The 27,581-nt window shown below is 68.2% G+C and overlaps 3 protein-coding genes across 4 annotated transcripts; 1 reads left to right on the plus strand and 2 right to left on the minus strand.

The window, feature by feature from the left end:
* The first annotated feature begins 1,655 nt into the window (after positions 1 to 1,655).
* On the plus strand, positions 1,656 to 5,045 carry Gapdh (glyceraldehyde-3-phosphate dehydrogenase). The gene is made up of 8 exons (XM_070005020.1): positions 1,656 to 1,721; positions 1,961 to 2,002; positions 3,192 to 3,291; positions 3,389 to 3,495; positions 3,582 to 3,672; positions 3,909 to 4,337; positions 4,592 to 4,773; positions 4,856 to 5,045. Exons 2-8 carry the CDS (start codon positions 1,980 to 1,982, stop codon positions 4,923 to 4,925), a joined length of 1,002 nt encoding a protein of 333 aa, XP_069861121.1. The 5' UTR covers positions 1,656 to 1,721; positions 1,961 to 1,979; the 3' UTR covers positions 4,926 to 5,045.
* Positions 5,046 to 5,484: 439 nt separating this feature from the next.
* Positions 5,485 to 17,828, minus strand: Iffo1 (intermediate filament family orphan 1). Of its 2 annotated transcripts, none has more exons than XM_070005001.1 (9): positions 17,251 to 17,828; positions 13,077 to 13,137; positions 12,902 to 12,997; positions 11,702 to 11,842; positions 9,817 to 9,950; positions 9,161 to 9,281; positions 8,517 to 8,612; positions 6,147 to 6,277; positions 5,485 to 6,042 (listed from the first exon to the last, which is right to left on the minus strand). In XM_070005001.1, exons 1-9 carry the CDS (start codon positions 17,826 to 17,828, stop codon positions 5,940 to 5,942), a joined length of 1,461 nt encoding a protein of 486 aa, XP_069861102.1. In that variant the 3' UTR covers positions 5,485 to 5,939. The 2 variants fall into 2 exon arrangements, with proteins under 2 accessions (XP_069861102.1, XP_069861103.1); XM_070005002.1 differs by having other exon boundaries at positions 11,693 to 11,842.
* A 252-nt stretch (positions 17,829 to 18,080) lies between these two features.
* On the minus strand, positions 18,081 to 26,963 carry Nop2 (NOP2 nucleolar protein). Its single transcript, XM_070005021.1, has 14 exons — positions 26,711 to 26,963; positions 26,299 to 26,344; positions 26,083 to 26,171; positions 25,006 to 25,232; positions 23,491 to 23,546; positions 23,253 to 23,400; positions 22,951 to 23,148; positions 22,655 to 22,744; positions 22,103 to 22,190; positions 21,706 to 21,846; positions 20,728 to 20,957; positions 20,463 to 20,585; positions 20,146 to 20,386; positions 18,081 to 18,632 (listed from the first exon to the last, which is right to left on the minus strand). Exons 1-14 carry the CDS (start codon positions 26,811 to 26,813, stop codon positions 18,136 to 18,138), a joined length of 2,277 nt encoding a protein of 758 aa, XP_069861122.1. The 5' UTR covers positions 26,814 to 26,963; the 3' UTR covers positions 18,081 to 18,135.
* Between the last annotated feature and the right edge of the window lie 618 nt (positions 26,964 to 27,581).

The following is a 27,581-nucleotide window of genomic DNA, read 5'->3' on the forward strand; positions in this document are numbered from 1 at the left end:
TCGGCGCCCCTGCATCTAAAGGAGGCCCCGCCCCCCTGCTCCCCCGCCCCCCTGCGCCCCGCGTCTGCTCTGCTGAGTCACCCTCAGCGCCTCGCCACCGGAGTCTGTTGTCATGGCAACCGCACAACTGCGGCAGAAGCTCCGCGGGCGCCGGTGCGCGGGGCGGACGCTGATGACAAGTGACAGGAGACGAGGCCCTGGTCACGCACAACATGGAGGGGCTCTTAAGGCCCCCCTTACTTTGCGTGCCCATTCAGGCCCTTGAACTGAGGGCCTGGGAACAGCCTTCCTTTGCACACTCAGGGCGGGCGCTCTCCCGCCTGGGCCACGGCGCCACGTCCGGCTTTGTGCTGACTCACTGGGCTGAGTCTCCACTTTTCTGCCCAGGCTGGCTTTGAACCTGGATGTTCGGAGCGCGGCCCCGGGAGTAGCGGGGTGGCCCTGGCTGGGAAGAGGAGCAGCAGCTGCGGGTCCCCCCCTCCCTCCCTCCTCCCCTCCCCCCCTCCCCCCCCCCCCCCCCCCCCCGGGCAGGGCCGGCTGTTGATGGATGGCTGCAGGACTTGCAAACAGCTGCGGCCCGAGCCGGGGAGCCCAGCCCGGAAAGGCCAAGGGGCTGGAGTTGGGGTGCAGCGAGGCCCCGTCCCTGCCAAGCCTTTTAAGCAGAAGCTAAACTTAGCCCGGGCGGGGGGCGGGGGGCGGGGGGCGGGGGGCGGGGGGCGGGGGGCGGGGGGCGGCTCTCAGGTTACCGGGCCGAGGCCCCGGCCCGCCCCAGCCCGGCGCCATCCCCCACTGCGGCCCGGGCGCTGCGCCCCTCGAGCCACGGCGCCACTTCCGGCTTTGTGCCGCTCGCGGGCCATCAGTCTCGGGGACGGCCCTGCCCCGGCGGGCCTGGAACCCGGAGCCTCCTGCGTGCGGCTCACGTTCTTAGGAAGGGGGCGCTGCGTCCGGCCCTGGGGCCCCCGTCCCCCCCCTCCCCCCGCTCCCCCCGTCCCCCCTCCCCGGCGCACCCCGTCCCCTCCTCCCCCCGCCCCCCCCCCGGGTCCCGCACAGCCCCAGGTCAGCCCTGCGGGGCGGCCGCCGCGGGAGGGCGGGACTTCCGCGGGGTGAGCACGGCCGCGCCGGGCTGCAGGACGCGGTGACCTTCCCGGCCGCGCCCGAGCCGCCCGCGGCCCCCGGAGCCTTCCCCGCGGGCGCCCACCGCGCTGCGGGAGCGGGTGGAACGGTGGAGGGGCGGGCGGCCCGGGGGACCCCGTGTGCGCCCCGAGGCGCCCCGCACCCCGGTGCCCCCACCTTCCCGGCCGGGGCGCACGTGCGGCGCGCGGCGGCCTGGCCCCGGGCGGGCGGGGGGGGGGGTGGCGCCCTCCGTCCCTCCCCCCCCTCCCCCCGGCCCACACGCTCGCTGCGTGCTCTCCTCCGGATTGGAGCGCAGCCAAGCCCGCGGAGCGCCGCGGCCCCGCTACTCGCGCATTTACGGGCGCACGTAGCTCAGGCCTCCACCGCGGCGGCCGGGAGATTGACGGGCCCGGGGGCGGGGTCTGGCGGGGACGGTGTGCAGGGATTGGCGGAGCGGGTGAGGGGCCCGCGGGGGCGGGGCCTTGAGGGACGGGGCCTGCGTCAGCCCCACCCCCGCCCCGCTGGCTATAAAAGCCGCCCGCGGCCCGGCCCGCTGCTCTCCGCTCCTGCCAGCTTCCTGCGTGTCGTCTCCTCTCGTGCAGCGCAAGGTGAAAATGCAACATCCGGGCGTGGGGGCTTCGCGGGCAGAGGCTGGGGGCTTCCCGGGGTGGCCCCCGCGTGTGCAGGCCGCGATCTGGGGCGCGCGGTGCGGTCCCCCGCATTGCGGAGGCCGGCGGCGGACGTGATGGGGTGCGCGGGGGGCATGGCGGCCGGGGCGGGGGAGGGGAGCGCGGGGAGCCGCGCCGGGGTCGCCCGCCGCGCTGACGGCCGCCTTTTGTCCCCGCAGCCCGCGTTCCTGAGTCACGATGGTGAAGGTCGGAGTGAACGGGTGAGCGCCGGGCCGGGCCCGGGGGGGGTTCCCCGGGCTGGATCCGCATATCCCGGGGGGCCCGGTCACGCGGGGAGCCCATCACCCCAAGGAGAGCTCAAGGTCGCGGCCGCGGGGGCCGGGCCGGGCCGCAGAGGGCCCCGGGCGGCCGCAATGCGCGGGGCGGGGCGGGCGGCGCCCCGGGGCCCGCACCCCGATCGCCGGACCGCCGCCCCCCACCCCGGGCCGGGGCTATTCTTCCCGTTCGCGCCCTGCGGGGTCACGTGGCGCCCCTCCCCCAGCCCGGGGCCCCGGAGCGCCCCCTCCCCCCTCGCCCCCGCCCCAAGCCGCGGCCGCCGCCGCCATGTTGCAACCGGGAAGGAAATGAATGGAGCCCCGTTAGGAAAGCTTCCCGTCCGCGCCGCCGCCTCCGCCCGCCCCGGCGGTGACTCAGCCGCGGCTCCGCCCGGGCGCGGGGCGGGGCGGGGCGGGCGCGGGCGGCCAGGTGACGCGGCTGCGGGCCCCCCCCCCCCCCGCGGCCTAATCGCGGATGAGCTCCGGGTTTAGCTGCTGCTCCTGCCCGACGCTTTTTCTGGACGGTTCTCCGGGCCTCCCGGCGCCGCCCCCTCCCCCCCGCGGAGGTGCGGGCCCCGCCCCGCCCCGCCCCGCAGCGCGGCGGCGGGAAAGGTCAGCGGTCAGCGGGGGATCGGGTGACCGCGACCCCGCACCCGCCGCCCGCCCGAAACCGGATCCGCGCCGCGCCCTGCGCCGGGGATAAATTTAGCCTCGTGACCTTTCCGGGGCCCCGGTGCGCGGCCGGGGAGCCCCGGGCCCGTCCCCGCCGGGGGGCCGCGGCCAGCGCGCCTGACCTTTGCGCCTGGACTTTGCGCTCGCGGACGCTGACCGCCGCGTGGCGGGGGGGCGGGGACGCCCGCGGACCGCAGAGGAGACAGGAGCCTCAGGGATGGGGGGGGCTGCACCTTGGCACCGGCACCGCGTGGGTCGACACATTCCAGGGGAAAGATTCCGGAAAGTTCTAAAGTGCAAAATGGGAAGTGATGTTTACGAGTCCGGGCTCTGGCCGCGGGGTCGCGCTGCCCCTCGGCCGGTCCAGGCTGGCGCCCCGAGCCACGGCGGGGCGAGGACTCGAACCCAGGGCCCCGCGTCCGCCCCCCCCGCGCTGAGGCCCCCCTCCCCCCCTCCCCCTCAGATTTGGCCGCATCGGGCGCCTGGTCACCCGCGCCGCCTGCAGCTCCAGCAAGGTGGAGGTGGTGGCCATCAACGACCCCTTCATCGACCTCAACTACATGGTGAGCGGCGCCCCGGGCGGCGGGCGGGCGGCCCCGACACCCCCCTCCCCGACGGCCCTGACCCCCCTCCCCGGCGGCCCTGACCCCCCCCCCGCAGGTGTACATGTTCCAGTACGACTCCACGCACGGCAAGTTCAAGGGCAGCGTCAAGGCCGAGAACGGCAAGCTGGTCATCAACGGCAAGCCCATCACCATCTTCCAGGAGTGCGTGCGGGCCGGGGACGCGGGGGGCGGGCGGGGGGGGGCCGGGGGCTGCGGGGGGCGGGTGACCCGAACCGCGTCCTTTCCAGGCGAGACCCCGCCAACATCAAGTGGGGCGACGCCGGGGCTGAGTACGTGGTGGAGTCCACGGGCGTGTTCACCACCATGGAGAAGGCCGGGGTGAGCGGCGCCGCCGGGTGCGGGCTGCACCGCGGCTGGTGTTGGGGGGTGGGGGAGTTGCACCCCGGGGCTGGTGTTGGGTGTGGGGGGCTGCGCCCGGGGCTGGTTTGGGGGTGTGGGGGGCTGCGCCCGGGGCTGGTGTTGGGGGTGGGGGCTGCGCCCGGGGCTGGTGTTGGGGGTGCGGGCTGCACCCCGGGGCTGGTTTGGGGCTGAGTGTCACCTCCCGCCCCCCCCAGGCGCACCTGAAGGGCGGCGCCAAGCGCGTCATCATCTCGGCGCCGTCGGCCGACGCGCCCATGTTCGTGATGGGCGTGAACCACGACAAGTACGACAACTCGCTCAAGATCGTCAGCAACGCGTCCTGCACCACCAACTGCCTGGCGCCGCTCGCCAAGGTCATCCACGACAACTTCGGCATCGTGGAGGGGCTCATGACCACGGTGCACGCCATCACCGCCACGCAGAAGACGGTGGACGGCCCGTCGGGCAAGCTGTGGCGCGACGGGCGCGGCGCCGCGCAGAACATCATCCCCGCGTCCACCGGCGCCGCCAAGGCCGTGGGCAAGGTCATCCCCGAGCTCAACGGCAAGCTCACCGGCATGGCCTTCCGCGTGCCCACGCCCAACGTGTCCGTGGTGGACCTCACCTGCCGCCTGGAGAAGGCCGTACGTGCTCTGCGCCTGCGCCCAGCTCTGCGCCTGCACCCCTCCATCAGCCCCGCCCACCCGCGGGCACCCAGGCAGGCGAATCAATCGAGTGTGCTCGATTGGGGGGGGGCGGCCCAGGCAGTACAGTCCATGGAGTCTGATCGATGGGGCAGATCCATACACAGTCGATCGACTCTGATCGATGGGGCGGATCAGGCTTCACCAATCGATGCCCCCGTGGATCGATCACCCGACCCCCCCCCCCCCCGCAGGCTAAGTACGACGACATCAAGAAGGTGGTGAAGCAGGCGTCCGAGGGCCCGCTCAAGGGCATCCTGGGCTACACCGAGGACCAGGTGGTGTCCTGCGACTTCAACAGCGACGCGCACTCGTCCACCTTCGACGCGGGCGCCGGCATCGCCCTCAACGACCACTTCGTGAAGCTCATCTCCTGGTGCGGGCCGCGGGGTGCGGGCGGGGGGTGGGGGACCCCGAGCCTCGGGTCCGCGCCGCGCCTCACACCCCCGCCCCCCCAGGTACGACAACGAGTACGGCTACAGCAACCGCGTGGTGGACCTGATGGTGCACATGGCCTCCAAGGAGTGAGCGCCGCCCCGCAGCCCCGCCGCCGCCGCCGCGCGCCCCGCACCCGCCCCAGCCCGCACCCCGCGACGGCCCCGAGCCTGTGCCCGCCACCGCACCCCAATAAAGCTCGCTGCACCCACACCCCGGCCCCGCTTCGTCTGTCCCTGCGCCGCTCCCGGGGCTCGAACTCGGGCTCGGCCCGCTGTGGCCTGCAGCTTCGGCGCGGGAGCACTGCGCCGGGAGTCCGCGCCCCGAGCACCGCGCCGGGAGTCCGCGGCCGGGGTGGGAGAGGCGGGGGCGGCGCGGCCGGGGTGGGCTGCGGCTGGCTCCTGTTCACAAGCCCGAAGCCGCCTCCCGGGCGGGCCCCGCGCTGGAGCTGCGGCTGAGCCACCTCCGGCACCGGGCGCGGCCGGGGATCGATGCGATCTCCCCCTGCACCGCCTGCACCCGTTCACCCCAGATGAGCCCGAGTGCGCGGGCATCCGGGTCACCGCCCTGTCAGGGGCCCGCCCCGGGGGCGTGGCCTGGGCCCGCCGCGCGTGCGCAGGTCAAGAACCACAGAGCCAAGGTGGTGGTCACGATTCCATTCAAACGCCACAGTGACGTCACCGACGTCAGCCCAGGGCCCCGCCCTCCAGGCCCACCCCGCGCCCCTGAGACCCCAGGCCGGGGGGCTGGCGGGAGGGGGGTGGGGTGGAAGGTGGGGCGCCCCGAGCTCCCGGGCCCCGGGCACGCCTGCAGCCCCGGCCTCCCAGGCCCCGCTCCGCTCTCCAGGCCAGGTTCAGTCCCGCACCGGGGCTGTGGCTCAAGCGGTGGAGGAGGGGGGGCGCCCGAGGCCAGCGCCCGGGCTTCGAGTTCAAGTCCCAGGACTGGCACAGTAAAACACCCCGCGCGGGGCCCCAGGCCGGCAGGTCACCCCGGGCCGCCCCGCCGCGCCCCGCGGCATCCTGGAGCCGCGGCAGACCCGAGTGCGGGGCGGGCCCCCGAGGACGGGCGCGGGCGGCGGGGCTCCGGCGGGCGCGTAGGAGCGCGCTCCTATCTCAGGGAGCTGTCAGATGACAGATCGCGATCGGAGTCCTCCGCCTCGCTCGCAGGCGGCGGCTCGCTAGGCGCGACCGCACCGAACGCAGGAGACTTTCTAGAAGAAAACAGCGGCGGTCACGGGCCGGCCGGCGGGAGACCCGTGGGGGGGGGCCGCGGTGGGGGCGCGGGGTCCCCCGGGCGGGGCGGGGCGGGGCTCACCGGTCCCCCGACTGCGTGATGAGGCGGCGGCAGGTCTCCATCTGCACGTCCAGGCCGCGCTTCATGCTGCACATCTCCATGTACTCGTGCAGGTGCCGGTTCATGTCGTTCTTGGCCGTGGCCAGCTCCAGCTGCGGGCGGGGCGGGAGGGCCGCGCTGGGGTCGGACCCGGGCGGGCGGGGGCGCCCCGACGCCCCGCGGGGGCGAGAAGGCCCTGCGCACACGCGACGCATACGCACGCACGCTCACGCACGCACGCTTGCGCACAGCGGGAGGCGAGCAGCTGGGACCCAGACTGGTTTTCCCAGCGGGGAAGTGGGGCTGGTGATGAGCTCTGGAAGTTTCCACGCGAGGCCCGGGCCGGCTGGCAGGCCGGGTGTGAACTCGGGGCCTCGGGGAGGAGGAGGCCGAGGCCGGAGGACCGACCCGGGCCCGGCTGGGCCGGGCTCAGGATGAATCCAGGCCGGCGCCCCGAGGCCTCCGCCCCTCGGGAGGGTCGCGGTCTGCCCCGCCGGCCCGCCCCGCCCGCGCAGGATCCCCAAGGAAGCCCCGGAAACCGGCTGTGGCCGCCCGGAGCCGAGGGGCGGCGCCCGGGTCCCGGGCACCAGAGACGCGAGGAGGAGGGAGGAGGGAGGGAAGGCCCCGGGGGAGAGCCGGGCCGTGGGCCGTGCGCGCGGGGCCGAGGGCGCGGGGCAGGCCCCCATGGCGCGGGGCAGGCAGGCCCCCATGGCGCGGGGCAGGCAGGCCCCCATGGCGCGGGGCAGGCAGGCCCCCATGGCGCGGGGCAGGCCCCCATGGCGCGGGGCAGGCCCCCAGGGCGCGGGGCAGGCCCCCATGGCGCGGGGCAGGCCCCCATGGCGCGGGGCAGGCCCCCATGGCGCGGGGCAGGGCCGGGAGGCCGCGCAGGGCTGGGAAGTGGGTCACAGCACAAAGGGCCGCCGCGTTCCCGGGGCAGCCGGGGCAGGACGTGCGGCCGGGCATCGCGGGCATCGCGGGCATCGCGGCCTCCCCGCCCCTCCTCCGCCCGCCCCGAAGGAAAGGAAGACAAACGGCTCCCCCGCCCGCCATCCCAGCTCCGCGGGAGGCTGAGATCCGCAGGATCGCGGTTCGAAGCCAGCCCGGGCAGGGACGCCTGAGAGGCTCTGATCTCCAGTGGCTCCGCCTGGAGTGGAAGAGCTGAGGGACAGCGGCGCCCAGGCCCTGAGTTCAAGCCCCAGGATGGGGAAGGGGGGAGGGGGGAGGGGGAGGGGGAGGGGGAGCTCAGGGACCGCAGCGCATCTCCCGGGTGTTTGTGGACTTGAACCCAAACCCGTCCGCTCCCCCAGCGGCGCTGCCTGGACCAGGGGGAGGCCTGGGGGGGGCCACGGAGGAGGGGGGGCGCCTCGGTCTGGTGTGGGGGGTGGGGGCGCCTCGGTCTGGTGTGGGAGGGTGGGGGGTCTCGGTCTGGTGTGGGGGTGGGGGGTCTCGGTCTGGTGTGGGGGTGGGGGCGCCTCGGTCTGGTGGGGGGTGGGGGGTCTCGGTCTGGTGTGGGGGTGGGGGGTCTCGGTCTGGTGGGGGGTGGGGGGGTCTCGGTCTGGTGTGGGGGTGGGGGGTCTCGGTCTGGTGTGGGGGTGGGGGGTCTCGGTCTGGTGTGGGGGTGGGGGGTCTCGGTCTGGTGTGGGGGTGGGGGGTCTCGGTCTGGTGTGGGGGTGGGGCGCCTCGGTCTGGTGGGGGGGTGGGGGGTCTCGGTCTGGTGTGGGGGTGGGGGGTCTCGGTCTGGTGTGGGGGTGGGGCGCCTCGGTCTGGTGGGGGGGTGGGGGGTCTCGGTCTGGTGGGGGGGTGGGGGGTCTCGGTCTGGTGTGGGGGTGGGGGGTCTCGGTCTGGTGGGGGGTGGGGGGGTCTCGGTCTGGTGTGGGGGTGGGGGGTCTCGGTCTGGTGTGGGGGTGGGGGGTCTCGGTCTGGTGGGGGGTGGGGGGGTCTCGGTCTGGTGTGGGGGTGGGGGGTCTCGGTCTGGTGTGGGGGTGGGGGGGTCTCGGTCTGGTGGGGGGTGGGGGGGTCTCGGTCTGGTGTGGGGGTGGGGGGGTCTCGGTCTGGTGGGGGGTGGGGGGGTCTCGGTCTGGTGGGGGGGTGGGGGGGTCTCAGTCTGGTGTGGGGTTGGGGGCGCCTCGGTCTGGTGTGGGGGGGTGGGGGGTCTCGGTCTGGTGTGGGGGTGGGGGCGCCTCGGTCTGGTGTGTGGGGGTGGGGGCGCCTCGGTCTGGTGTGGGGGTGGGGGGGTCTCGGTCTGGTGGGGTGGGGGCGCCTCGGTCTGGTCTGGTGTGGAGGGGTGGGGGCGCCTCGGTCTGGGGGGGGGGTGGGGGCGCCTCGGTCTGGGGGGGGGTTGGGGTGCGGCACCTCGATCTGGTCGATGGTCTCCTGGTACTCCTTCTCGCGGGATTTGAAGAGCGACTCTGTGTCGGTGATCACCTTCTCCAGGCTGTCCTCCTGCGGCTGCGGGACGGCCACGTCAGGGCGGCGGGGGGGGGGGGGGGGGAGGGGGCGGAGCCAGGGTCAGCAGGGTGGGGGGCGGGGCCAGGGTCAGCAGGGTGGGCGGGGGCGGGGCCAGGGTCAGCAGGGCGGGGGCGGGGCGGGGCCAGGGTCAGCAGGGCGGGGGGTGGGGCCAGGGTCAGCAGGGTGGGGGGCGGGGCCAGGGTCAGCAGGGTGGGGGGCGGGGCCAGGGTCAGCAGGGTGGGCGGGGGCGGGGCCAGGGTCAGCAGGGCGGGCGGGGGGGTGCAGGTCGGGGGGGTCGGGGTCAGGGTGGGGGTCGGGGCAGAGAGGGCGGGCGGTGCAGTGCTGGTTAGGGGGTCGGGGTCAGCAGGGCGGTGCGGTGCGGGTCGGGGGCCCGGGGTCGGGGCTGGCGGGGGGCGGGGCTGGCGGGGGGCGGGGCTGGCGGGGGGCGGGGCTGGCGGGGGCGGGGCTGGCGGGGGGCGGGGCTGGCGGGGGGCGGGGCTGGCGGGGGGCGGGGCTGGCGGGGGGCGGGGCTGGCGGGGGGGGGTCACCTCCCCCTGGGCCTCGGCGGCCGCCATGGCGTATCCCGAGAAGTCGTCCCACAGCAGCAGCGTCTCCTCCGTCTCCTCCCAGCTCAGGCTGTCGCAGTCGTCGTCTGCGTCCAGCTCCCGCCTGGGGGGGCCGGGGTCAGCATGGGGGCGGGGTCAGCATGGGGGCGGGGTCAGCATGGGGGCGGGGTCAGCATGGGCGGGGTCAGGGTCCTCGTGGGCATGGCAAGGGGCAGGGAGTGGCAGTACGGGGCGTGAGGAGGCGTGGTTGGTGTGTGGGGCGGGGCCCCTGGGTGGGGGCGTGGTCAGTGTGTGCGGGGGGGCGGGGCCCTTGGGTGGGGGCGTGGTTGGTGTGGGGCGGGGCCCTTGGGTGGGTCGTGGTCAGTGTGTGGGGCGGGGCCCTTGGGTGGGGGCGTGCTTGGTGTGGGGCGGGGCCCTTGGGTGGGGGCGTGGTCAGTGTGTGGGCGGGGCCCTTGGGTGGGGGCGTGGTTGGTGTGGGGCGGGGCCCTTGGGTGGGGGCGTGGTTGGTGTGGGGCGGGGCCCTTGGGTGGGGACGTGCTTGGTGTGGGGGCGGGGCCCTTGAGTGGGGCGTGGTCGGTGAGTGGGCGGGGCCTGACAGGCGGGGCGGGGCCCGGCGGGCGGGGCGGGGCGGCGCTCACAGCTGGCTGAGCATGCGCTGCATCTCCTCCGCGATGCCCAGCCCCGCGCCGTCCTCCTCCGCCTCGGCCGTGGGCCCCGCGCTCTCGGGTCCAGCGTCCTCCGCCCGCCGCTCCCGCCGCCGCCCCGCCGGCACCTGAGAGGCATCGGGAGCCGCGTCAGGGGGGACGGGGTCGGGATGGAGGAGGACGGGATGGAGGACGGGGCCGGGATGGAGGACGGGGTCGGGATGGAGGACGGGGCCGGGATGGAGGAGGACGACGGGGCCGGGATGGAGGAGGACGGGGTCGGGATGGAGGAGGACGGGGCCGGGATGGAGGAGGACGGGGCCGGGATGGAGGAGGACGGGGCCGGGATGGAGGAGGACGGGGCCGGGATGGAGGAGGACGGGGCCGGGATGGAGGAGGACGGGGTCGGGATGGAGGACGGGGCCGGGATGGAGGACGGGGTCGGGATGGAGGACGGGGTCGGGATGGAGGACGGGGCCGGGATGGAGGACGGGGTCGGGATGGAGGAGGACGGGATGGAGGAGGACGGGGTCGGGATGGAGGACGGGGTCGGGATGGAGGAGGACGGGGTCGGGATGGAGGACGGGGTCGGGATGGAGGACGGGGCCGGGATGGAGGAGGACGGGGTCGGGATGGAGGACGGGGTCGGGATGGAGGAAGGACAGGACCCACCGAGGGCGGTGGACACGGACAGCAGGACACCGCCGGGGACCCAGGGAGAGATGGAGGGTGGACAGAGGAAGAAAGAAAAAGAAGCCGGGCGCCGGTGCTCCCGCCTGTCACCCCAGCCACTCAGGAGGCTGAGATCTGAGGATCCTGGTTCAAGGCCAGCCCGGGCAGGAAAGTCCGTGAGACTGATCCCCCATGAACCAACAGAAAACCGGAAGTGGCGCTGTGGCTCAAGGGGTAGAGCGCCCGCCTTGAGCTGAAGAGCTGAGGGACAGCGCCCAGGCCCAGAGTTCAAGGCCCACAACCGACCAAACACACACACACACACACACACACACAGGCCCTGAGTTCAAGGCCCACAACCGACCAAACACACACACACACACACACACACACACACACACACACACACACACACACACACACACACACACACCCCGGGGCAGAGCAGCAAGAAGGGAGCAGCGCTTATCAGCCATGCAGATGCTCTTGTGGCTGAAGAGAAACAGACGGGTTTTCTTGTCCCGGCACTGGGACTTGAGCTCACGCCCTGAACACTCACTCAGCTTTGGCCATCCGTGGTGCTCCCCCGCTAGAACCATGCCTCCAGTCCAGGTTTCCTGCGTACCAGTCCTGGGGCTTGACCTCGGGGCCTGGGCGCTGTCCCTGAGCTGCTTTTGCTCAAGGCGGGCGCTCTACCCCTTGAGCCACAGCCACTTCTGGCTTTTTCTGAGTGGTTCATTGGCGATGAGAGTCTCACAGACTTTCCCGCCCCGGCTGGCCTCACACTACGATCCTCAGATCTCAGCCTCCTGAGTCGCTGGGGTGACGGGCGGGAGCCACCAGCGCCAGGATTGAGGAACTTTTCTTTCTTTAAAAAGGAAAAAATCTAAAGGCTGAACAAACGCAGCCTCTCCACTTTTGCGTGGGGAAGGGAGGGAGACACTGGGAGAGGGCAGGGGAAGAGGGGACAGGGTCCCAAGAGAAATGCGGGGCCTGAGAGGGAGAATTCTCGTCTGCACTGGGGTTCAGAGCCTGGCCCTGAGCCAAGGAAACAGCTGCTTCTGTGCAGGAGGCAAGAGAGAAAGTTCTGGACGGTTCTAGAGGGTTCAAGAAGGTTCGAGAAGGTTCAAGATGGAGAGAGTAGACAGGAGAGGGAGAGGGAGGTGGCACTGGGGACAGTTTCTGGAATATTCCCCACCAGCCCCACCTGCAGCATGTGGATCATGTCGGTGCAGTTGCGCTGCTGTGCCAGGTCACAGAGCTTGGCAGTGATGTCGATGCGGCGGCAGATGTCCATGTCCACCTTCATGGCCTTCTCCTGGATCTTGGTGTCCAGCTCGCTCAGGTTCTGCGGGGGACACGCAGGCCACGGGGGCTGCTGGGTGGGCAGAGCCCGGAGCAGCGGGACCGCTCAGCACACCACCCTCTGACACCTCCTGCGGCCAGTCCCCAGCTCCCGCCTGGCATCCCAGTGACTCAGGAGGCTGAGATCTGAGGATCACAGTTCAAAGCCAGCCCGAGCAGCAAAGTCCCCGACTCTTCCCTCCAACAAACCAACAGAAAAGACAGAAATGGAAGTGTGGTTCAAGTGGTAAAGCGCCAGCCTTGAGTAAAACAGAGCCAGCGCCCAGGCCCTGAGTTCAAGCCCCATGACTGGTACCAAGAGAAAAGCCTTAAATGCATATTTTTTTTGGTCCATCATGGGGCTTGAACTCTGGTCCTGGGCGCTGTCCCTCAGCTCTTCAGCGGAAGGCAGGCGTTCTGCCACTTGAGCCACAGCGCCACTTCTGGTTTTCTGGTGTTCAGTGGAGATCAGAGTCTCACAGACCTTCCTGCCTGGGCTGGCCTTGAGCCGCGATCCTCAGATCTCAGCCTCCTGAGTCGCTGGGATGCCAGGCGTGAGCACCGGTGCCCAGCGGGCCTGTTTTTTTTTCCTGCCATCTCACAGATGTAGCCACGGAGGCAGAGGGCATGGTGGCGGGTAAACTGAGTCAGAACAGAGGCATTCAGCTCTGGACTCCTGGGTGCTGAACTGGCAGTGACTAATGTCACACACGCCACGGCCCGTCATGCGACGCGGGCCTTTGATTGTGTGTATGTGTGCTGCTACTGGGACTCGAGCGCTCTGGCTTAGCCGGAGCTCCACCACTCGAGCCACACCTCTGAAATCAGAGCTTCTAGGATGTTCCTGCCTAGGGATGCTCGGATCTCAGCCTCCAGAGTAGCTGGGATTACAGGCGTGAGCCACCACACCCAGCTCACACTCACATCTTCTGTTCTTGCTCTGTCTACTGAACAGAATGGCGTCCGGGGTGCCCGGCCAGGGGAAGGGAGGTGGCCAGGGCAGCAGTGGGGCTGCCCCCGGCCTGGCCGGGCTGCACGAGACCCCCCGAAGACTGGGACTCACATTGCTCATGAGTCCCTTGAAGATCACCAACTCAGCTTTTAACTGCTCCACCTTCATGGCCAGTTCTTCCTGGCAGGCGTCGGCCTCCTGGGCTTCCTGGACCGGAGGAGACCCTGGGTTGGTGACCCCCCTCCAAGGGGAAGAGGGTGAGGAGGGGAGGGAGGGGGGTCCTCACCTCCTGCAGCTCATTCACGCGCTCCTGCAGCTGGACCCGCGCCGTGTACTCCTCTTCCCACCTGACACACAGCGGGGGGGGCACAGGTCCGTGTTCCCTGGGCCCCCCAGCTCCCTGCTCCCCCCCCCGTGACTCCCCAAAGGGGGACTGGCTGTCCACAAGAATGTGGGGGCTAAGCCAGCGCCGGTGGCGCATGCCTGTAATCCTGGCTACTCAGGAGGCTGAGATCTGAGGTTGGTTCAAAGGCAGCCTGGGTAGAAAAGGCCACGAGACTCTGATCTCCCGTGAGCCTGTGAGAAGCTGGAAGTGGCGCTGTGGCGCAAGTGGTAGAGCGCCAGCCTTGAGTGAAGAGCTGAGGGACAGCGCCCAGGCCCTGAGTTCAAGTCCCAGGACACACACACACACACACACACACACACGTGTGAGGGGCAGCCGCCTGCCTGGAGCCTCTCTGCCATGTGCAGGAACTATTTTTAAGAGCAGCTGCCCCTCTGGCTCCGTGCCCTGCCCTCCCACCCCGGCCTCAGCGCCACCAGCTGTCTGGGGCCCCGTGTCCCCCTCCCTGACCCACACCAGAACACCAGGCCCAGGGGAGGCGGGGGCCCCCAAGACACGAAGACGGTGAAGATGGTGATGATTTGGGCCATAGCAAGATTTGAACTCGGGGCCTCATGCTGGCTAGCCAGGAGGCTGAGATCTGAGGATGCACATGTGAGGCCAGACTCCTTCCTATATCCAGGCAAAAGAACCAGCCTTGAGCCAGAAAGCACAGGGACAGCACCCAGGCCCTGAGTTCAAGCCCCAGGAGTGACACACACACACACACACACACACACACACACACACACACACACACACACACACACACACACACACACACACACGGCCAAAGCAGCCATCAGCGAGGGTGCTGGGACCCCGCAGGACGGTGTCCCCTGCCCACGCAGGAGGCCCTGCCTTGGCCCCTCCCCGCCTCTCCCCGCCCAGCGCCCTGCCCGCTGCTGGTTCTGCTGTGTGTCTCACTCACAGCCGCAATGCAGCTGTCCTAAGAATAGCTGCCGCCGTCACCGGCCGCTCGTCCCTGCGGGGCTGGCAGAGACACAGCCTGGCCAACACCCCGGGTGCTCACCCGCAGCGCAGCGCCTGCCTGCAGTCCCCGCCGCCCCCCGCTGCTCTGCCACCCAAGGGCGCAGCAGCATGGGGCGACAGACAGACAGACAGACAGGCTGGCAGGCAGACACAGACAGACAGACAGACAGACAGGCAGACGGACGGACGGACGGACAGACAGGCAGGCAGACAGACAGACAGACAGACAGGCAGACAAGCAGACAGAAAGACAGACAGGCAGGCAGACAAGCAGACAGAAAGACAGACAGGCAGGCAGGCAGACAGACAGACAGACAGGCAGGCAGTCAGGCAGACAGACAGACAGGCAGGCAGGCAGACAGACAGACAGACAGATAAAATAGGTAGATAGACAGGTGATAGACAGATAGGCAGGTAGATAGACAGAGAGATGTCCACCCAGACAGACAGACTAACAGATAAACAGACAGACAGACAGACACACAGGAAGACAGACAAACAGGTAGACCAATAGGTAAGTAGATAGACAAGTAGAAAGAAAGACGGGTAGACAGATGGATAGAGAGACAGACAGACAGACAGCTAGGTACATGCATCCATATACGCATATATTTTTCTAGATAAAGTCCTGAGCACCGGGAGGTCTGAGTTTGTTCATCTGTAGGTGAGCTTGCGTCATGGGGTACTCAATTATGCCCAGAGGCCCCCCAAAACCCTCCCCCGGGGTGGGGGGCAGCAAGATGGCGGGGTATATCAGGTAAGACAGGAAGTCTTTCTCTGGCAGTGAACTCCATGGCTTCAGACGGAAACATACACGAGAAATGCTAATTACGGATGAAGATTAATGAAGTCTTACAGAACGGAAAAGAAAACTCAGAATGAATCATCTAGAAGCTCCCTAGGACTTTGCCTGGCTCAGGCAGACAAAAATAGGTTCACCTCCATTCAAATCGGACGTGTGTGTGTGTGTGTGTGTGTGTGTGTGTGTGTGTGTGTGTGTGTGTGTGTGTGTACCAGGACTTGAACTCAGGGCTTGGGTGCTGTCTCATTGGTTTTTCTCCCCACCCCTTGAGCCCCAGCTCCACTTCTTGCTTTTCTTTCATTGGTTTATTAAAGATTAACTCTCGAAGACCTGGGCTGGGCAGGTGGCTCAGGGGTAGAGTGCTCGCCTCGCTTGCATGAAGCCCTGGGTTCGATTCCTCAGTACCACATACACAGAAAAAGCCGGAAGTGGTTCTGTGGCTCAAGGTAGAGTGCTAGCCTTGAACAAAAAGAAAGCTCAGGGACAGCGCCCAGGCCCTGAGTTCAAACCTCAGAATTGACCAACAACAACAACAACAAAAAGGTCTCACAGACTTTCCTGCCCAGGCTGGCTTTGGATGCTGATCCTCAAATGTCAGCCTCCTGAGTAGCTGGGATGACGGGCGGGAGCCACCGACAGTGGGCTAGAAAGTGGCTTGTTTTCCATATGAAGTCACTTTGTACCTGTGCAGGACGGGAGCCACGTCTGTGCACTGGGCAGGGACTAAAGGCGTCCCCCGCAGAGCCACTCAGGCCAGCAAGCAGGGCCGAGTCCTGTCCTGGGAAAGCTCACACTGGAGATGGAGTTTAGTGCTCAGGCTATCCCAATGCCTGGGGGCCGGAAGGTGGAGGGGCAGCGTGGTTAGGGAGACTGGAAGGAGAGCTGGGGACCTGGGGTGAAAATAAGGCCCCCAAACCCCAAGGAATAAATCTGTGGCCTTGAACAGCTGCTCCAAGGACAGACGCTCATTCAGTCACAAAATAAATGCGAAAGCCCCAAAGAACAGCTGATCTGTAGTTATGGATGGATTCCAGAGCTGTCCATGCGCCCTGTGAATGGCCCTAAGTCCCCCAGAGGCAGGCTGGGCCTGAGTGACACCCCCATGATGATGGGCTGGGGACAAATGAGCCCCTCCCCCACCAAGGGCAGCCGTGACACAAGCCACGTGCAAGAGACCACAAGGGACCAGCGTGAGGTAAAACTCAAGCCCAGGAGCCTGGGATCTGGGGCCCGAGATCTAGCAGGTTGCTGACCCCAGACCCAACAAGAATGTTCTAGAACATCCAGTCAGTCCTCACCCTCCAATGAGAGGCCACAGTAAGCCAAGAGTCAGTGGCTCACACCTGTCATCCCAGCTACTCAGGAGGCTGAGAGCTGAGGATCGTGGTTCAAAGCCAGCCCAGGCAGGAAAGTCCGAGACTCTGATCTCCAATGAACCAGCAAAAAGCCAGATATGGAACTGTGGTTCGAGGAGTAGAGCACCAGCCTGGAGTGACTGGCCTTGAGTTCAAACCCCAGAACCAACACAAAAAAGTAGGCGGGGTGTCACAGTAGCTGACTGGAGCTCCCCCAAACCAAAGCCACGGTGACTGTCCACCCCCCCCCCCCCCGGCCCATGAGGCCCCGGCCCTGCCCTGTAGCTATGGATAGGGCCGCCAGCACCTAGAGGACCCGCGTGGACGGCGGGTCCCGCGGAGCGGCCCTTCTCCCCGCCCCTCTACCCTCCAGAGACCAGATGCCCACTGCGCCCGCGCACGATCACTACCAAGAAAGGCCCTGAGGTCCTGGAATTCACTCATTCCCTCACGCATTCATTCATTCGAGCTGCCCTAGAGACTGAACTCAGGCCTGGGCGCTGTCTGAGCTCTTTTTCACTCCAGGCTGGCAATCGACCACTTGAGCCACAGCTCCACGTCCAGCTTTTTGTGGTTCACTGGAGAGAAGAGGAAGAGGCTCTCAGACTTTCCTGAGAAAGTTCACCCAGGCACCTCAGTTTTAGGGCGCAGCCCCCAGCCCTCCCCGGCCCCTTCCCCAAAGCCTAGGCCTCGGGCTCTGGGGTGGTGTGTGGAGCTGAGATCCTAAGCGCCCCAAGGAGGGAGCGATCGGGCGCCCCAGGCACCCCCGAACCCCGGGCCGGCTGGAGGCAGAGGACGGCAGGGAACCGCCTCCCGGCGCCGCTGATCCTGCGGGGTCCCCCCCCGAGGCCCCCCGGGCCCCTGATCCTGCGGGGTCCCCCCGAGGTCCCCCGGGGCCCCGATCCCTCGGGGGCCCCCCGGGCCCTACCTGCGCTTGTACTCGTCGCGCTCGCGCTTCACCTTGGCCAGCACGTTGTAGAGCGCGCGGATCTCGGGGGTGATGGTGTCGATCTGCACGCCCACCCCGTCGGGGTGCTCCCACGCCAGCCCGGGGCCCTGCACCAGCGCGGGCTCCAGGCCCGGGCCGAGGCGGCGGGGCTGCGAGAAGGACCAGATGGTGCCGGGCAGCAGGCGCGGCGGGGCGGCCGGGGCCGGGGCCGGGGCCGGGGCGGCGGGCGGCCCCGCCTGCACCGCCTGGTCGCGCCGGCCGCCCCGCCGCGCGGGCCCGGCCTGCAGCGCCTGCTGCAGCCGCTTCTCCAGCAGCCGGTTGCGCCGCTCCAGCTCGTGCACCTTGGCCAGGAAGCAGCGGAAGCGCAGGTTCAGCGTCTTGAGCACGTTGATGTTGGAGCCCAGGTCGTTGCGCAGCGCCATGGCGGCGGGGGGCGCCGGGCCGGGGCCCGCGGCGGCGGCGGCGGGCAGCTCGGCGGCGCCCGGCTCCCCCGGCGGCCCGGCCAGGCCGCGCTCGGGCGGCAGGAGGAAGAGGTTGGGCCCGAGTAGCGGATTCATGGCTGCGGCGCCTACTGCCGGGAGCCCGAGCGCCGGGCCGGCCGCGGGGAGAGGCCCAGCCAATGGGACGCGCGCGCCGCCCGTGCGGCCAATCAGGAGGGCCCGGCCGGCGGTGCAGAGGGCAGGGGGCGGGCGGAGCCGGCCAATCAGAAGGCGCGGCCGGAGTGCGAGCGGCCGGCCGGGATGGGGACGCGTCGCCGACCCCCCCCCCCCCCCGTCCCCCAAAAACAACACAGAGGCGCGGGCGGGCGGGCGGAGAGTGTATTGGGGTGTGGAGTGTCGGGGCTCGCGGCGGGGCAGCCCACGGTCACGGCCGCTCGCGCGGGCCGCCGGGCCCCGGCTTCCTCCTCTTGGCGGGCGGAGGCCGGCTGGAACTGGGCGAGGGCGCGGCGGGACGCGGCCGGGCTTTGGGGACGCCGTTCGTCCGGTGCTGCTCGTTCCCGGCCGCTCGGGCCTTGCCCGGGGGGCGGTGGCGGCCCCGGGGCCTGGGGGGGGCCCGGGATCCGGGGCCCGGCGGCCGGGCGTCCGCGGGGGACCCGTGTTTCTTGGCGGCCGGCGGCCGCGGCCTCCCGGTCACCCCGGGCCCCGGGCCGGATCGGGCCCGGCCAGCGGGCGGGCTGCAGTCCTGCAGGCCGGGGGCCGCGGGGGGCGGCCCGGCGCCCGCCCCGCCGGGGACGCCGTTGAGCTTCTTGGGGCGCGGCGCCCGCTGGGCCTTCGCGGCCGCCCTGGCCTCCCTGGCGGGCGGGCTGCGGCTCTGGGGCGCGGGGCGGTCCGGCTCCGCAGGGGGGTCGGCCGCACGAGTCCCTGGGGGGCAACGACAGCACAGGTGACTCCGGGCCTGCCCGGGCAGCGGGGGGCCTCCGTCCGCACCCCTTGGGGCCCAGCGCCCCGTGGAGGACACCGGGGGTACGGCACCCCGAGGAGCAGGTGGAGCCCAGGGCCCAGCCTCAGGCACTGGGCTTCACGTTACTTTTTTTGGGGGGGGGAGCTGGTTGTGGGGCTTGAACCCAAGGCCTGGGCGCTCTACCACTCGAGCCACGGCGCCACTTCGTGTTTTCTGGTGATTTATTGGAGATCAGAGTCTCCCGGACTTTCCTGCCTGGTTGGCTTTGAACCGCGATCCTCAGATCTCAGCCTCCTGAGTAGCTGGGATGCCAGGCGGGAGCCACCGGGTGTTTCGTCAAGCCGGAGGTCATTCTTTCTCGCTGTGAGCTGTCAAGCAACCCACGAAAACGAGGATCCCCCCCCACTAGAAACAGGACAGTGGAGGTCGCCAAGTTTATGATAACATTCAGATGCCGGCTTTGTAAGGGGCACTGACTGAAAAGAAAAACAAAAAGCAGCGCCGGGGGCGTGGCCCAGCGGGTAGGCGCCTCCCTAGCAGGCACAGGCCCTGGGGGCCATTCCTCCTCCCCGCCCCCAAATCAAATCGTTTAGAGCAGATCCCCACTCTGCTTGGTGGTGAGGAAGTCAGGATTCTTTATGGGCAGGCAGAGGTCACAGGCCGGTGCTGCGGAGAACCCCACCCTCCCCCTGGAGATCCCCGCCCGCCTCAGGATGGTGGAGGGCGCGATCCTCCATTAGTGTGATGGACTCAAAAGTGCTGACGGTTCTGTGAGGCCAGCGCGAGGCCAGCCCAGCCCGGCAATGCCAGAGCAGCAGGGAATATTATGTTACCAGTAAGTCGATCCAGGGCCAAGAAGCCAGAGAAACCACAGCCGGCCGCGGACCGGCACTTAGTGCTCAACAGGGCCACGTGCAAGGGAGGGGCTCCCCCATCTGTGTGCGCCCCAACCTGCACAGAGGGGCTGGGGAGTGGATAACCAGGGTCTCCCGGTGAAGCACAGAGGAAGAGCGCGCACCTACGCACGCTGCTGTCCTGCAGTCACGCCACCAGCAGCTCACGCCTGTAATCCCGGCTACTGCGGAGGCTGAGGTCAGAGGACTGCACAGTGGCAGCCCATGAAAAAACTGCTGTTTCCTCTCCAACTCACTATCAAAAAACTACAAAGTGCAGGTGTGGTTCAAGTGGTATAGCATCTCAACTGAGCAGAGGAATTGTTCAAGCCCTGGCATTAAGAAGCAAGTGGGGGGATGGGGGGGCTGGAAGCGTGGCTTAGATGGTAGAGTGCTCGCCTCACATGCACGAAGCCGTGGGTTCGAATCCCCAGTGAGAAAGCCAGAAGTGGCGCTGCGGCTCAAGTGGTAGAGCGCCAGCCTGGAGCAAAAGCAGCTCAGGGACGGCGCCAGGCGCTGAGTTCAAGCCCAGGCCTGGCAAAAGAAACGAAGTGGGGGTGGGGACGGGCGGATCACCCACCTGCGGGGGCCGGGGCCGGGGCCTGGGGGACGGCGTTGGAGAACTTCTTGAGCTTGGCGATGAAGAAGCCGTCCATGTTGTGCGCATGCGGGTAGAAGCGGCGGGCGGCGCGCAGGCTCGGGTGGAAGCGGCGCTCGCGGAAGCGCGTGAAGCCCTCCTGGCCGAAGTCCAGGCCGGTGGGCACCAGACGCACGTTCCGCTTCTTCAGGGCGTAGTCCACCACCCACTCGTTCTCCTCCACCTGGGGTGCGGGGGGTGCGGGGGGTGAGGGGGGCTCCCGGGCGCCCGCCCCCGCCCGCCCCCGGGCCGCAGCTCACCATGATGGAGCAGGTGCAGTAGACCAGGTAGCCGCCCGTCTTGGAGGCGGCGTTGACGGAGTCGATGGCGCTCAGGAGCAGCTCCTTCTGCAGGTGCGCGCAGCGCAGGATGTCCTTCTCGTCCTGCAGCACAGGGAGGGGCCGGGTGAGCGGTGCCCCCCCCCGCGCATGCCCAGTGTCGGCGCGCCGGTCCAGCACCCTGGCGCATGCCCAGTGCCCGCCCGGCGCCCCGGCGCATGCCCAGTGCCCAGGCGGCGCCGCCCACCTTGTTGGTCTTCACGGCGGGGTCCTTGGAGATGACGCCCGTGCCGCTGCAGGGCGCGTCCAGCAGCACGCGGTCGAAGCCCCCCACCACCTTGGGGAACTGGCGCCCGTCGTAGTGGCTCACGATGGCGTTGGTGACCCCCAGGCGGTGCAGGTTCCCCACCACGCTCTTGAGGCGCTCGGCGCTGGCGTCGTTGGCGAGGATGACGCCCGTGTTCTTCATCAGCTGGGCTGGGGGGGGAGAGGGAGGAAGGGGGTGGGCGGCCCGGCCCATCCCCCACCTGCACCCCGCCCCACGCCCGCCCCCCACCTGCACCCCGCCCCCCACCTGCACCCCGCCCCCACCTGCACCCCGCCCCCCACCTGCACCCCGCCCCCCACCTGCACCCCGCCCCCCACCTGCACCCCGCCCCCCACCTGCACCCCGCCCCCCACCTGCACCCCGCCCCCACCTGCACCCCGCCCCCACCCCGCACCCCGCCCCCACCCCGCCCCCCACCTGCACCCCGCCCCCACCTGCACCCCGCCCCCACGCCCGCCCCCCACCTGCACCCCGCCCCCCACCTGCACCCCGCCCCCCACCTGCACCCTGCCCCCACCCCGCCCCCCACCTGCACCCCGCCCCCCACCTGCACCCCGCCCCCCACCTGCACCCCGCCCCCACCTGCACCCCGCCCCCACGCCCGCCCCCCACCTGCACCCCGCCCCCCACCTGCACCCCGCCCCCCACCTGCACCCCACCCCCACGCCCGCCCCCCACCTGCACCCCGCCCCCACGCCCGCCCCCCACCTGCACCCCGCCCCCACGCCCGCCCCCACGCCCGCCCCCCACCTGCACCCCGCCCCCCACCTGCACCCTGCCCCCACCCCGCCCCCCACCTGCACCCCGCCCCCACGCCCGCCCCCCACCTGCACCCCGCGCGGCCCCGCCGCCATCCTCCCGGCAGCCAACGCGCGCGCCCCGCCGCCCCGCACTCACCCATGTAGCTGGTCTTGCCCCCGGGGGCGCAGCACATGTCGAGGACCCGCTCGTGCTCCTGGGGCGCCAGCGCCATGACGGGGAGCAGGCTGGAGGCGCCCTGCAGCATGTAGTGCCCGGCCAGGTACTCGGGGGTGGCGCCTGCGGAGACCACGGCGGTGACACAGGGCCGCTGGGCGGGGCGGGGCCTGGGCGGGGCGGGGCCGCCACGGGGGCGGGGCCTGGGCGGGGCCTGTGCGCGGGGGCGGGGCCGCCACGGGGCGGGGCCTGTGTACGGGGGCGGGGCCTGGGCAGGGTGGGGCCGCCACGGGGCGGGGCCTGTGTACGGGGGCGGGGCCTGGGCAGGGTGGGGCCGCCGCGGGGGCGGGGCCTGTGCGCGGGGCGGGGCGGCTCTCACCGATGGGCACCGAGGAGTCGTACACCACCAGGCCGGTCTTGGACCACTTGCCCAGGGGGTCCAGGTTGACGCCGCGATTGATGAGAGCCTGAAAGTGAGGAGGACGGACGGGAGGAAACCTCGGGAGCTGCTCTGCCTAGCAGACACCCGAGGCCCAGCGCCGTGGCTCCTGCCTGTAATCCCAGCCGAGGCTGGAGGATGCAGGTGGAAGGCAGTCTGGACAGGGAAAGGCTGTGAAGCTCTGATCGCCAATGATTGGGCAAAAAAACATCCCAGAAATGGAGCTGGGGCTCAGCGTTGAGTAAACAGGTGCAAGTTCAGCAGCCAGGCCCTGAGTTCAAATCCTAGTATCCTCACAGATGGAGAGGAACTGATACGACGTCCCAGATGTGGGGGTTAGAGGTCACAGTCCCTGGCCCCTTGGGGCCCACGGCTCTCAGCACCCAGACCTAGGTTTGCAGGTGTAGGAGGCGCGGGGGTGGGGACGGAGGGTGGGGTGGGGGGTGATCATGGGTGTGCAACAGTACCCCCCACCCTGGGCCGAGACCTCACCTGTGCCAGGTCTCGGCGCCGGGTCTTCAGGGTGTTGGTACGGAGGGTGATGGGCCGAGGCACCTCATTGGCTTCTAGGAACTCGATCAGCTGCATCAGAGATGAGAGGGCGGGGCCTCAGCCCAGGAGGCTGAGATCTGAGGATCACAGTTCAAAGCCAGCCCGGGCAGGCAAAGTCTTTGGAGTGGCTCAAAGGTAGAGCGCCAGCTCTGAGCTGCAAAAGCTCAGGGACAGCGCGGCCAGGCCCCGAGTTCCAATCCAGAACAACAAAAGTTGGGGTGGGGGGGGCGACGCACCTCGGCCAGGGGGAAGAGCTCCACGAGCTTGCGCAGCAGGAAGTCCCCGTAGGAGTAGTAGGTGGCCAGGTCCTTCTGCAGGCGGCTCAGATACTCGGCGCGGGAGCGGCCTTCTTCCCGCTGCGCCCCGAAATCACGCAACACCCCCACGAGGTCCTGGATCCGCTTGTGCACGCGCTGCAGGTCGGGGGCCTGGGCATGTGGGTGCAGTCAAGGGGCTGTCCACGCACCGTGAGGCCCTGGGGCCGGGCGGTCCCCCTCCACCACCACCCCCCACCCCGTCCCCCCCCACGGGGAAGGATATCCTGCTCCGTGTCGCCAGCAGGGGGCAGCACGAAGGGCTCGTCCTGGTCCACGTTGATCTGCAGGTCCCCTTCGGCCTCTCCGGGTTCGCGGGGCTCGGGGGACGGCGCCTCCTCTTCCTCAGAGTCCTCCTCGCTCCCCTGGCCTCTGAAGCAGGTCCGGGGACGGCGAGTCACACACCAGAACACACTCACGCTCACACACGCACCCCGGCCTCCGCCGCAGCCCCTCGCTCACCCCACCGCGGCCTCCAGCGCCTTCTGCCTCCGGGCTGCTCGCTCAATGGGCAACAACTGAAAAGAGAGGGGGGGCTGGGAAGTCCACCCGCTGACCCCTGACCCCTGACCCCTGACCCGCCAACGCAGGTGTGTATCCTCCACGGAGGCTGTGCCTGACACCCCAGCGACTCAGGAGACTGAGATCTGAGGATCACAGTTCGAGGCCAGCGCAGGCAGGAAAGTCTGTGAGACTCTGATCTCCAGTGAACCATCCAAAACCCCAAGTGGGGCTGTGGCTCAAGTGTGCAGCACCAGTCTTCACAGAAAAAACACAAGCACAGGGGCTGGGAAGGTGGCTCAGTGGTAGAGCGCTTGCCTTGCAAGCATGAGGCCCTGGGTTCAATTCCTCAGCACCACATAAGCAAAAAGAAAAAAGCCGGAAGTGACGCTATGGCTCAATTGGTAGAGCGCTAGCCTTGAGCTGAAGAGCTGAGGGACAGCGCCCAGGCCCAGAGTTCAGGCCCCACGACCGGACCAAAAAAAAAAAAAAAACACAGGCACAGCACCCAGGCTCTGGGTGCGAGCCCCACTACCATCCCCGACCCCAACCCCCTACCTCCCAAAAAAGGAGATATGGTAAGCAATGAAACCAACAAGCATTCATACAAGGGCTGTGGGCTGGGGCTAGAGCACCAGCACCCCATGCTCAAGGCCCTGGGTTCGAATCCATCTCACACACAAGCATGCGCGAGCACACACATCACTGCAGAAACTACATGATGATTAAAAAATCATATGCAAGCTGACCACTTCCCATCACAGCCTCCAGAGTTCTAGGATTACAGATACGCATCACCTGGGTGTGTCTGTGTGTGTGCACGCGCGCATGCGTGCTGGTACTGGTACTGGGTGAAACTCAGGACCTAAGCCCTGTCCCTTAATTTTTCCCTTCGAGGCCAGCACCCTATCCCTTGAGGTATGCCTCTACTTCTTCTTTTTTTTTTTTTAACCAATCCTGGAGCTTGAACTCAGGGCCTGGCACTGTCCCTGAACTTTTTGCTCAAGGCGAGCGAGCGCTTTACTTCTTGAGCCACAGCGCCACTTACGGTTTTTGGGTTGTTTATGGGAGATCAGAGTCTCACGGACTTTCCTGCCCGGGCTGGCTTTGCCCCGCCATCCTCAGATCTCAGCCTCCTGAGTCGCTGGGACAACACGAGGGAGCCACCAGCGCCCGGCCCGACGCCCATCCTTATTTATTTAAACACGCTACCCTGTAGCTCTTTCAAGCTTATGCTCAGAGAAGATTCAAGGCAGAAGGAGCCAGTGGTGGCTTCTACTGCCATGTAATGTCAGTCCCAGGAGAGGCTGAGCTATCAGGCGAGAAACTAGAAGGCAAGCCAGGTGTGGTGTGCACGCCTGTAATCCAGGCTACGGGGAGCTGAGCCCAGAGGCCCACCAGCTGTCCTCTGAGCTGCGTAGGGAGGGGAGAAACATTCCAAAGATCCGGGAGTGAGTATCTAGAAGTGAATCTGACCTTCTCATCCTCGCCCTCGGAGTGCGAGTCGGCGCCGTAGTCATCCACCATGTCAGCATCGCTGTCTTCCGAGCTCCACAGGTCATCCTGCTTCACCTCAGCCTCCTCCTCCTCCTCGTCCTCCTCTTCCTCCTCCTCGCTGCTGTGTGCAGGTGCCGGACGCTTCCTGCCCCGAGCAGTGCTCAACAAGGCCTGGGCTCCCTTCTTACCGGAGAGCCCGACAGCTCCTGCAAATGCCCCATGTGACGCTGCTACTTGGGTCACAGCGCCCTTTCTGCCCCCTTTTTTTTTTGGTTGGTCTTGAACTCATGGCCTGGGCGCTGCCCCTCAGCTCTTCAGCTCAAGGCTGGCGCTCTACCACTTGAGCCACAGTGCCACTTCCGGTTTTCTGGTGGTTCATGGGAGATCAGTCTCACAGGCAGGAAAGCCCAGGCTGGTTTTGGCCCGTGGTCCTCAGATCTCAGCCTCCTGAGTAGCTGGGATGACACGTGTGAGCACTGGCACTGGGCCTTTTCTGGCTTTTTGCTGGCTCACTGGAGATAAAAGTCTCAAAAGCTGGGCACTGATGGGTCACATCCGTCATCCCAGATACTCAAGAGACTGAGATCTAACGACTGCAGTTCAAAGCCAGCCCAGGCAAGAAAATCCACGAAACTCTGATCTCCAGTGAACCACCAAAAAAGAAAAAAGAAAAAAAGCCAGAAGTGGAGCTGTGGCTCAGGTGGCAGAGCACTAGCCTAGGAGTCCTAAAGTTCAGGGACAGCATCCAGGCCTTGAATACAAGCCCCAAAACAGGAACCGAGTCTCAGAAACTTGCTCTGGCTGGCTTTAAACCTTGATCCTTGTATCTCAGCCTCCTGAATAGCTAGGATTACAGGCGTGAACACCAAGGCCCGACCTTCTACTCCCTTGAATTACACCTCAATCTTCAGATCTCAGCCTCCTGAGTAGCTAAGATTAAAGGCCTCAGAACCACCACTGGGCTCAGGCTCTCCCCTTTATTCCAGAAATCTCCCCACACACACACCAGGATTGAGAACACTGGACAGGTAAGCTCCTGGACCGGGGTTCACTGACCTTTTGGTAGCTGTCCAGGTAAGGCTTTGGCCCCAGGAGACCTGTTTGTCTTAGGGATCTCCACAGATTCCAGCCTCCTCTTGGCTGCCCTGTGAAGTACAGGAAACGTGGACACGTCTCGAGTGCACAGCGGATCACTCACCATCAGCGCGCTCCACCCCCCCAAGCGGCAAAACGCACATCCCAACCAGGGCACGCCCGGAGATCCGCACTCACCTCTTCCGAGCCCGACTGGACAGTCTCTTGGAACTTTCATCATCAGCTGATTAGCAAAATAAAAAAAAAAAAAAAGGAAAAATAAGTTTGCGAGAAATAAGAGTAATGCATTTGTGCGATACTTGGATTTGTATAACTCAAAGGAGTAGAAGGTCAGGCCCGGTCCCCCCGCCTGGAACCCTCGCTATGCAGGAGGCTGAGGTTGCGAGGATCGAGGTTCAAGGCCAGCCCGGGCAGACAAACTCCAGGGGCTCGTGAGGAAGGGAGACGATGGCGGGGGGCGAGGGGGCCTGGGATGGCGCTGGGGGTGACGAGGCCTCGGTGCCAGGCGCGCGCCTGTCACCCCGGCTAACTCGGCTGGAGGCCGGGGCCCCGGGTCCGGGTCGGGGGCGCGCGGGGCCCGCGGCCTCACCTGCCGGCAGGAAGCGCAGCAGCTCGGTCTCGGCGCCCTTCTGCTTCCGGGCCTTGCGGCCGGGCCCGCGCTTCTCCTTCGTGGGGTCCAACTTGCGCCCCATGGCGGCCCTGCCCGGGGGAGAAGGCTGCAGCGGGACGCGAACCCGCGGCCGCGCTCACCCTCAGCCGGCCCGAACCCCGGCCCTCGCCGTCACCGGACGCCCCACGTGGAGACCGGGAACACTCCGACGTCGCGCGGGGCGGAAGCGCACGTCTAGGCCCCGCCCCTTCCGGCCACGAGCGAGCGCTTCGTCCCGCCCAGGCCGGGGAGTGCGCAGGCGCGAGATCCCGGCGCCCCGCCCGCCCTCCCCCTTGCTGGCCCCGCCCACCAGGAGGCCCCTCCCCTCCGTGTACCAGCCCCGCCCTCGCAGGGCCACGCCCCTCTCCGCGCTGGCCCCGCCCTCCCGAGGCTGGGTTTTGTACCAGGCTCAGAATGTCCTCTCTGCAAGGCGGCCCTTCCTGAACCCCTTTACCCCCTGCCCACCCTGGGGTCCCCGACCTTGCCTCAAGGCCTCCCTTCACCGGCTCACCAGCCTCCAGGGCTGGGGCCTGGAGCTCTAGACGCTGGGTTCCAGCAAAAAAAGGCCACCAAAAACAAACGTCCCAGGAACTTCCCTGGCATCTTTGTGTCTCGCCTGTCATCCAGGCCACGCAGGAGGCTGGGCCCTGAGGATCGAGGTTGGAAGCCAGCCTGGGCAGAAAAGTCCATAAGAGGCACATCTCCAGCAAAAGGCAGGAAGTGGAGCTGTGGCTCAAGTGGTAGCACACCAGCCTTAAGTGAAAAAGCCAAGCCAAAGTCTGAGGCAGAGTCCTGAAATCTGGGGCCAGAA

Source organism: Dipodomys merriami, unplaced genomic scaffold (assembly GCF_024711535.1).
Source record: "Dipodomys merriami isolate MVZ:Mamm:240054 unplaced genomic scaffold, mDipMer1.0.p SCAF_654, whole genome shotgun sequence".
NCBI lineage: Eukaryota > Metazoa > Chordata > Mammalia > Rodentia > Heteromyidae > Dipodomys > Dipodomys merriami.

Bases quoted from the DNA above. Each gene is read 5' to 3' on its own strand.
- Gapdh (XM_070005020.1), top strand. From the start codon at position 1,980: ATGGTGAAGGTCGGAGTGAACGG. The intron at 3,496-3,581 runs GTGCGTGCGGGC...CGTCCTTTCCAG, and splicing joins CCCATCACCATCTTCCAGGA to GCGAGACCCCGCCAACATCA. The intron at 3,673-3,908 runs GTGAGCGGCGCC...CGCCCCCCCCAG, and splicing joins CCACCATGGAGAAGGCCGGG to GCGCACCTGAAGGGCGGCGC.
- Iffo1 (XM_070005002.1), bottom strand. From the start codon at position 17,828: ATGAATCCGCTACTCGGGCCCAACCTCTTCCTCCTGCCGCCCGAGCGC. The intron at 11,843-12,901 runs GTGAGTCCCAGT...TGTCCCCCGCAG, and splicing joins TCAAGGGACTCATGAGCAAT to AACCTGAGCGAGCTGGACAC. The intron at 9,282-9,816 runs GTGAGCGCCGCC...CGGCCCCCCCAG, and splicing joins CAGCGCATGCTCAGCCAGCT to GCGGGAGCTGGACGCAGACG.
- Nop2 (XM_070005021.1), bottom strand. From the start codon at position 26,813: ATGGGGCGCAAGTTGGACCCCACGAAGGAGAAGCGCGGGCCCGGCCGC. The intron at 25,233-26,082 runs GTCAGTGAACCC...GGGCATTTGCAG, and splicing joins ACCTGGACAGCTACCAAAAG to GAGCTGTCGGGCTCTCCGGT. The intron at 20,586-20,727 runs GTGGGCGGCGCC...CCTGTGCTGCAG, and splicing joins CCGCCGTGAAGACCAACAAG to GACGAGAAGGACATCCTGCG.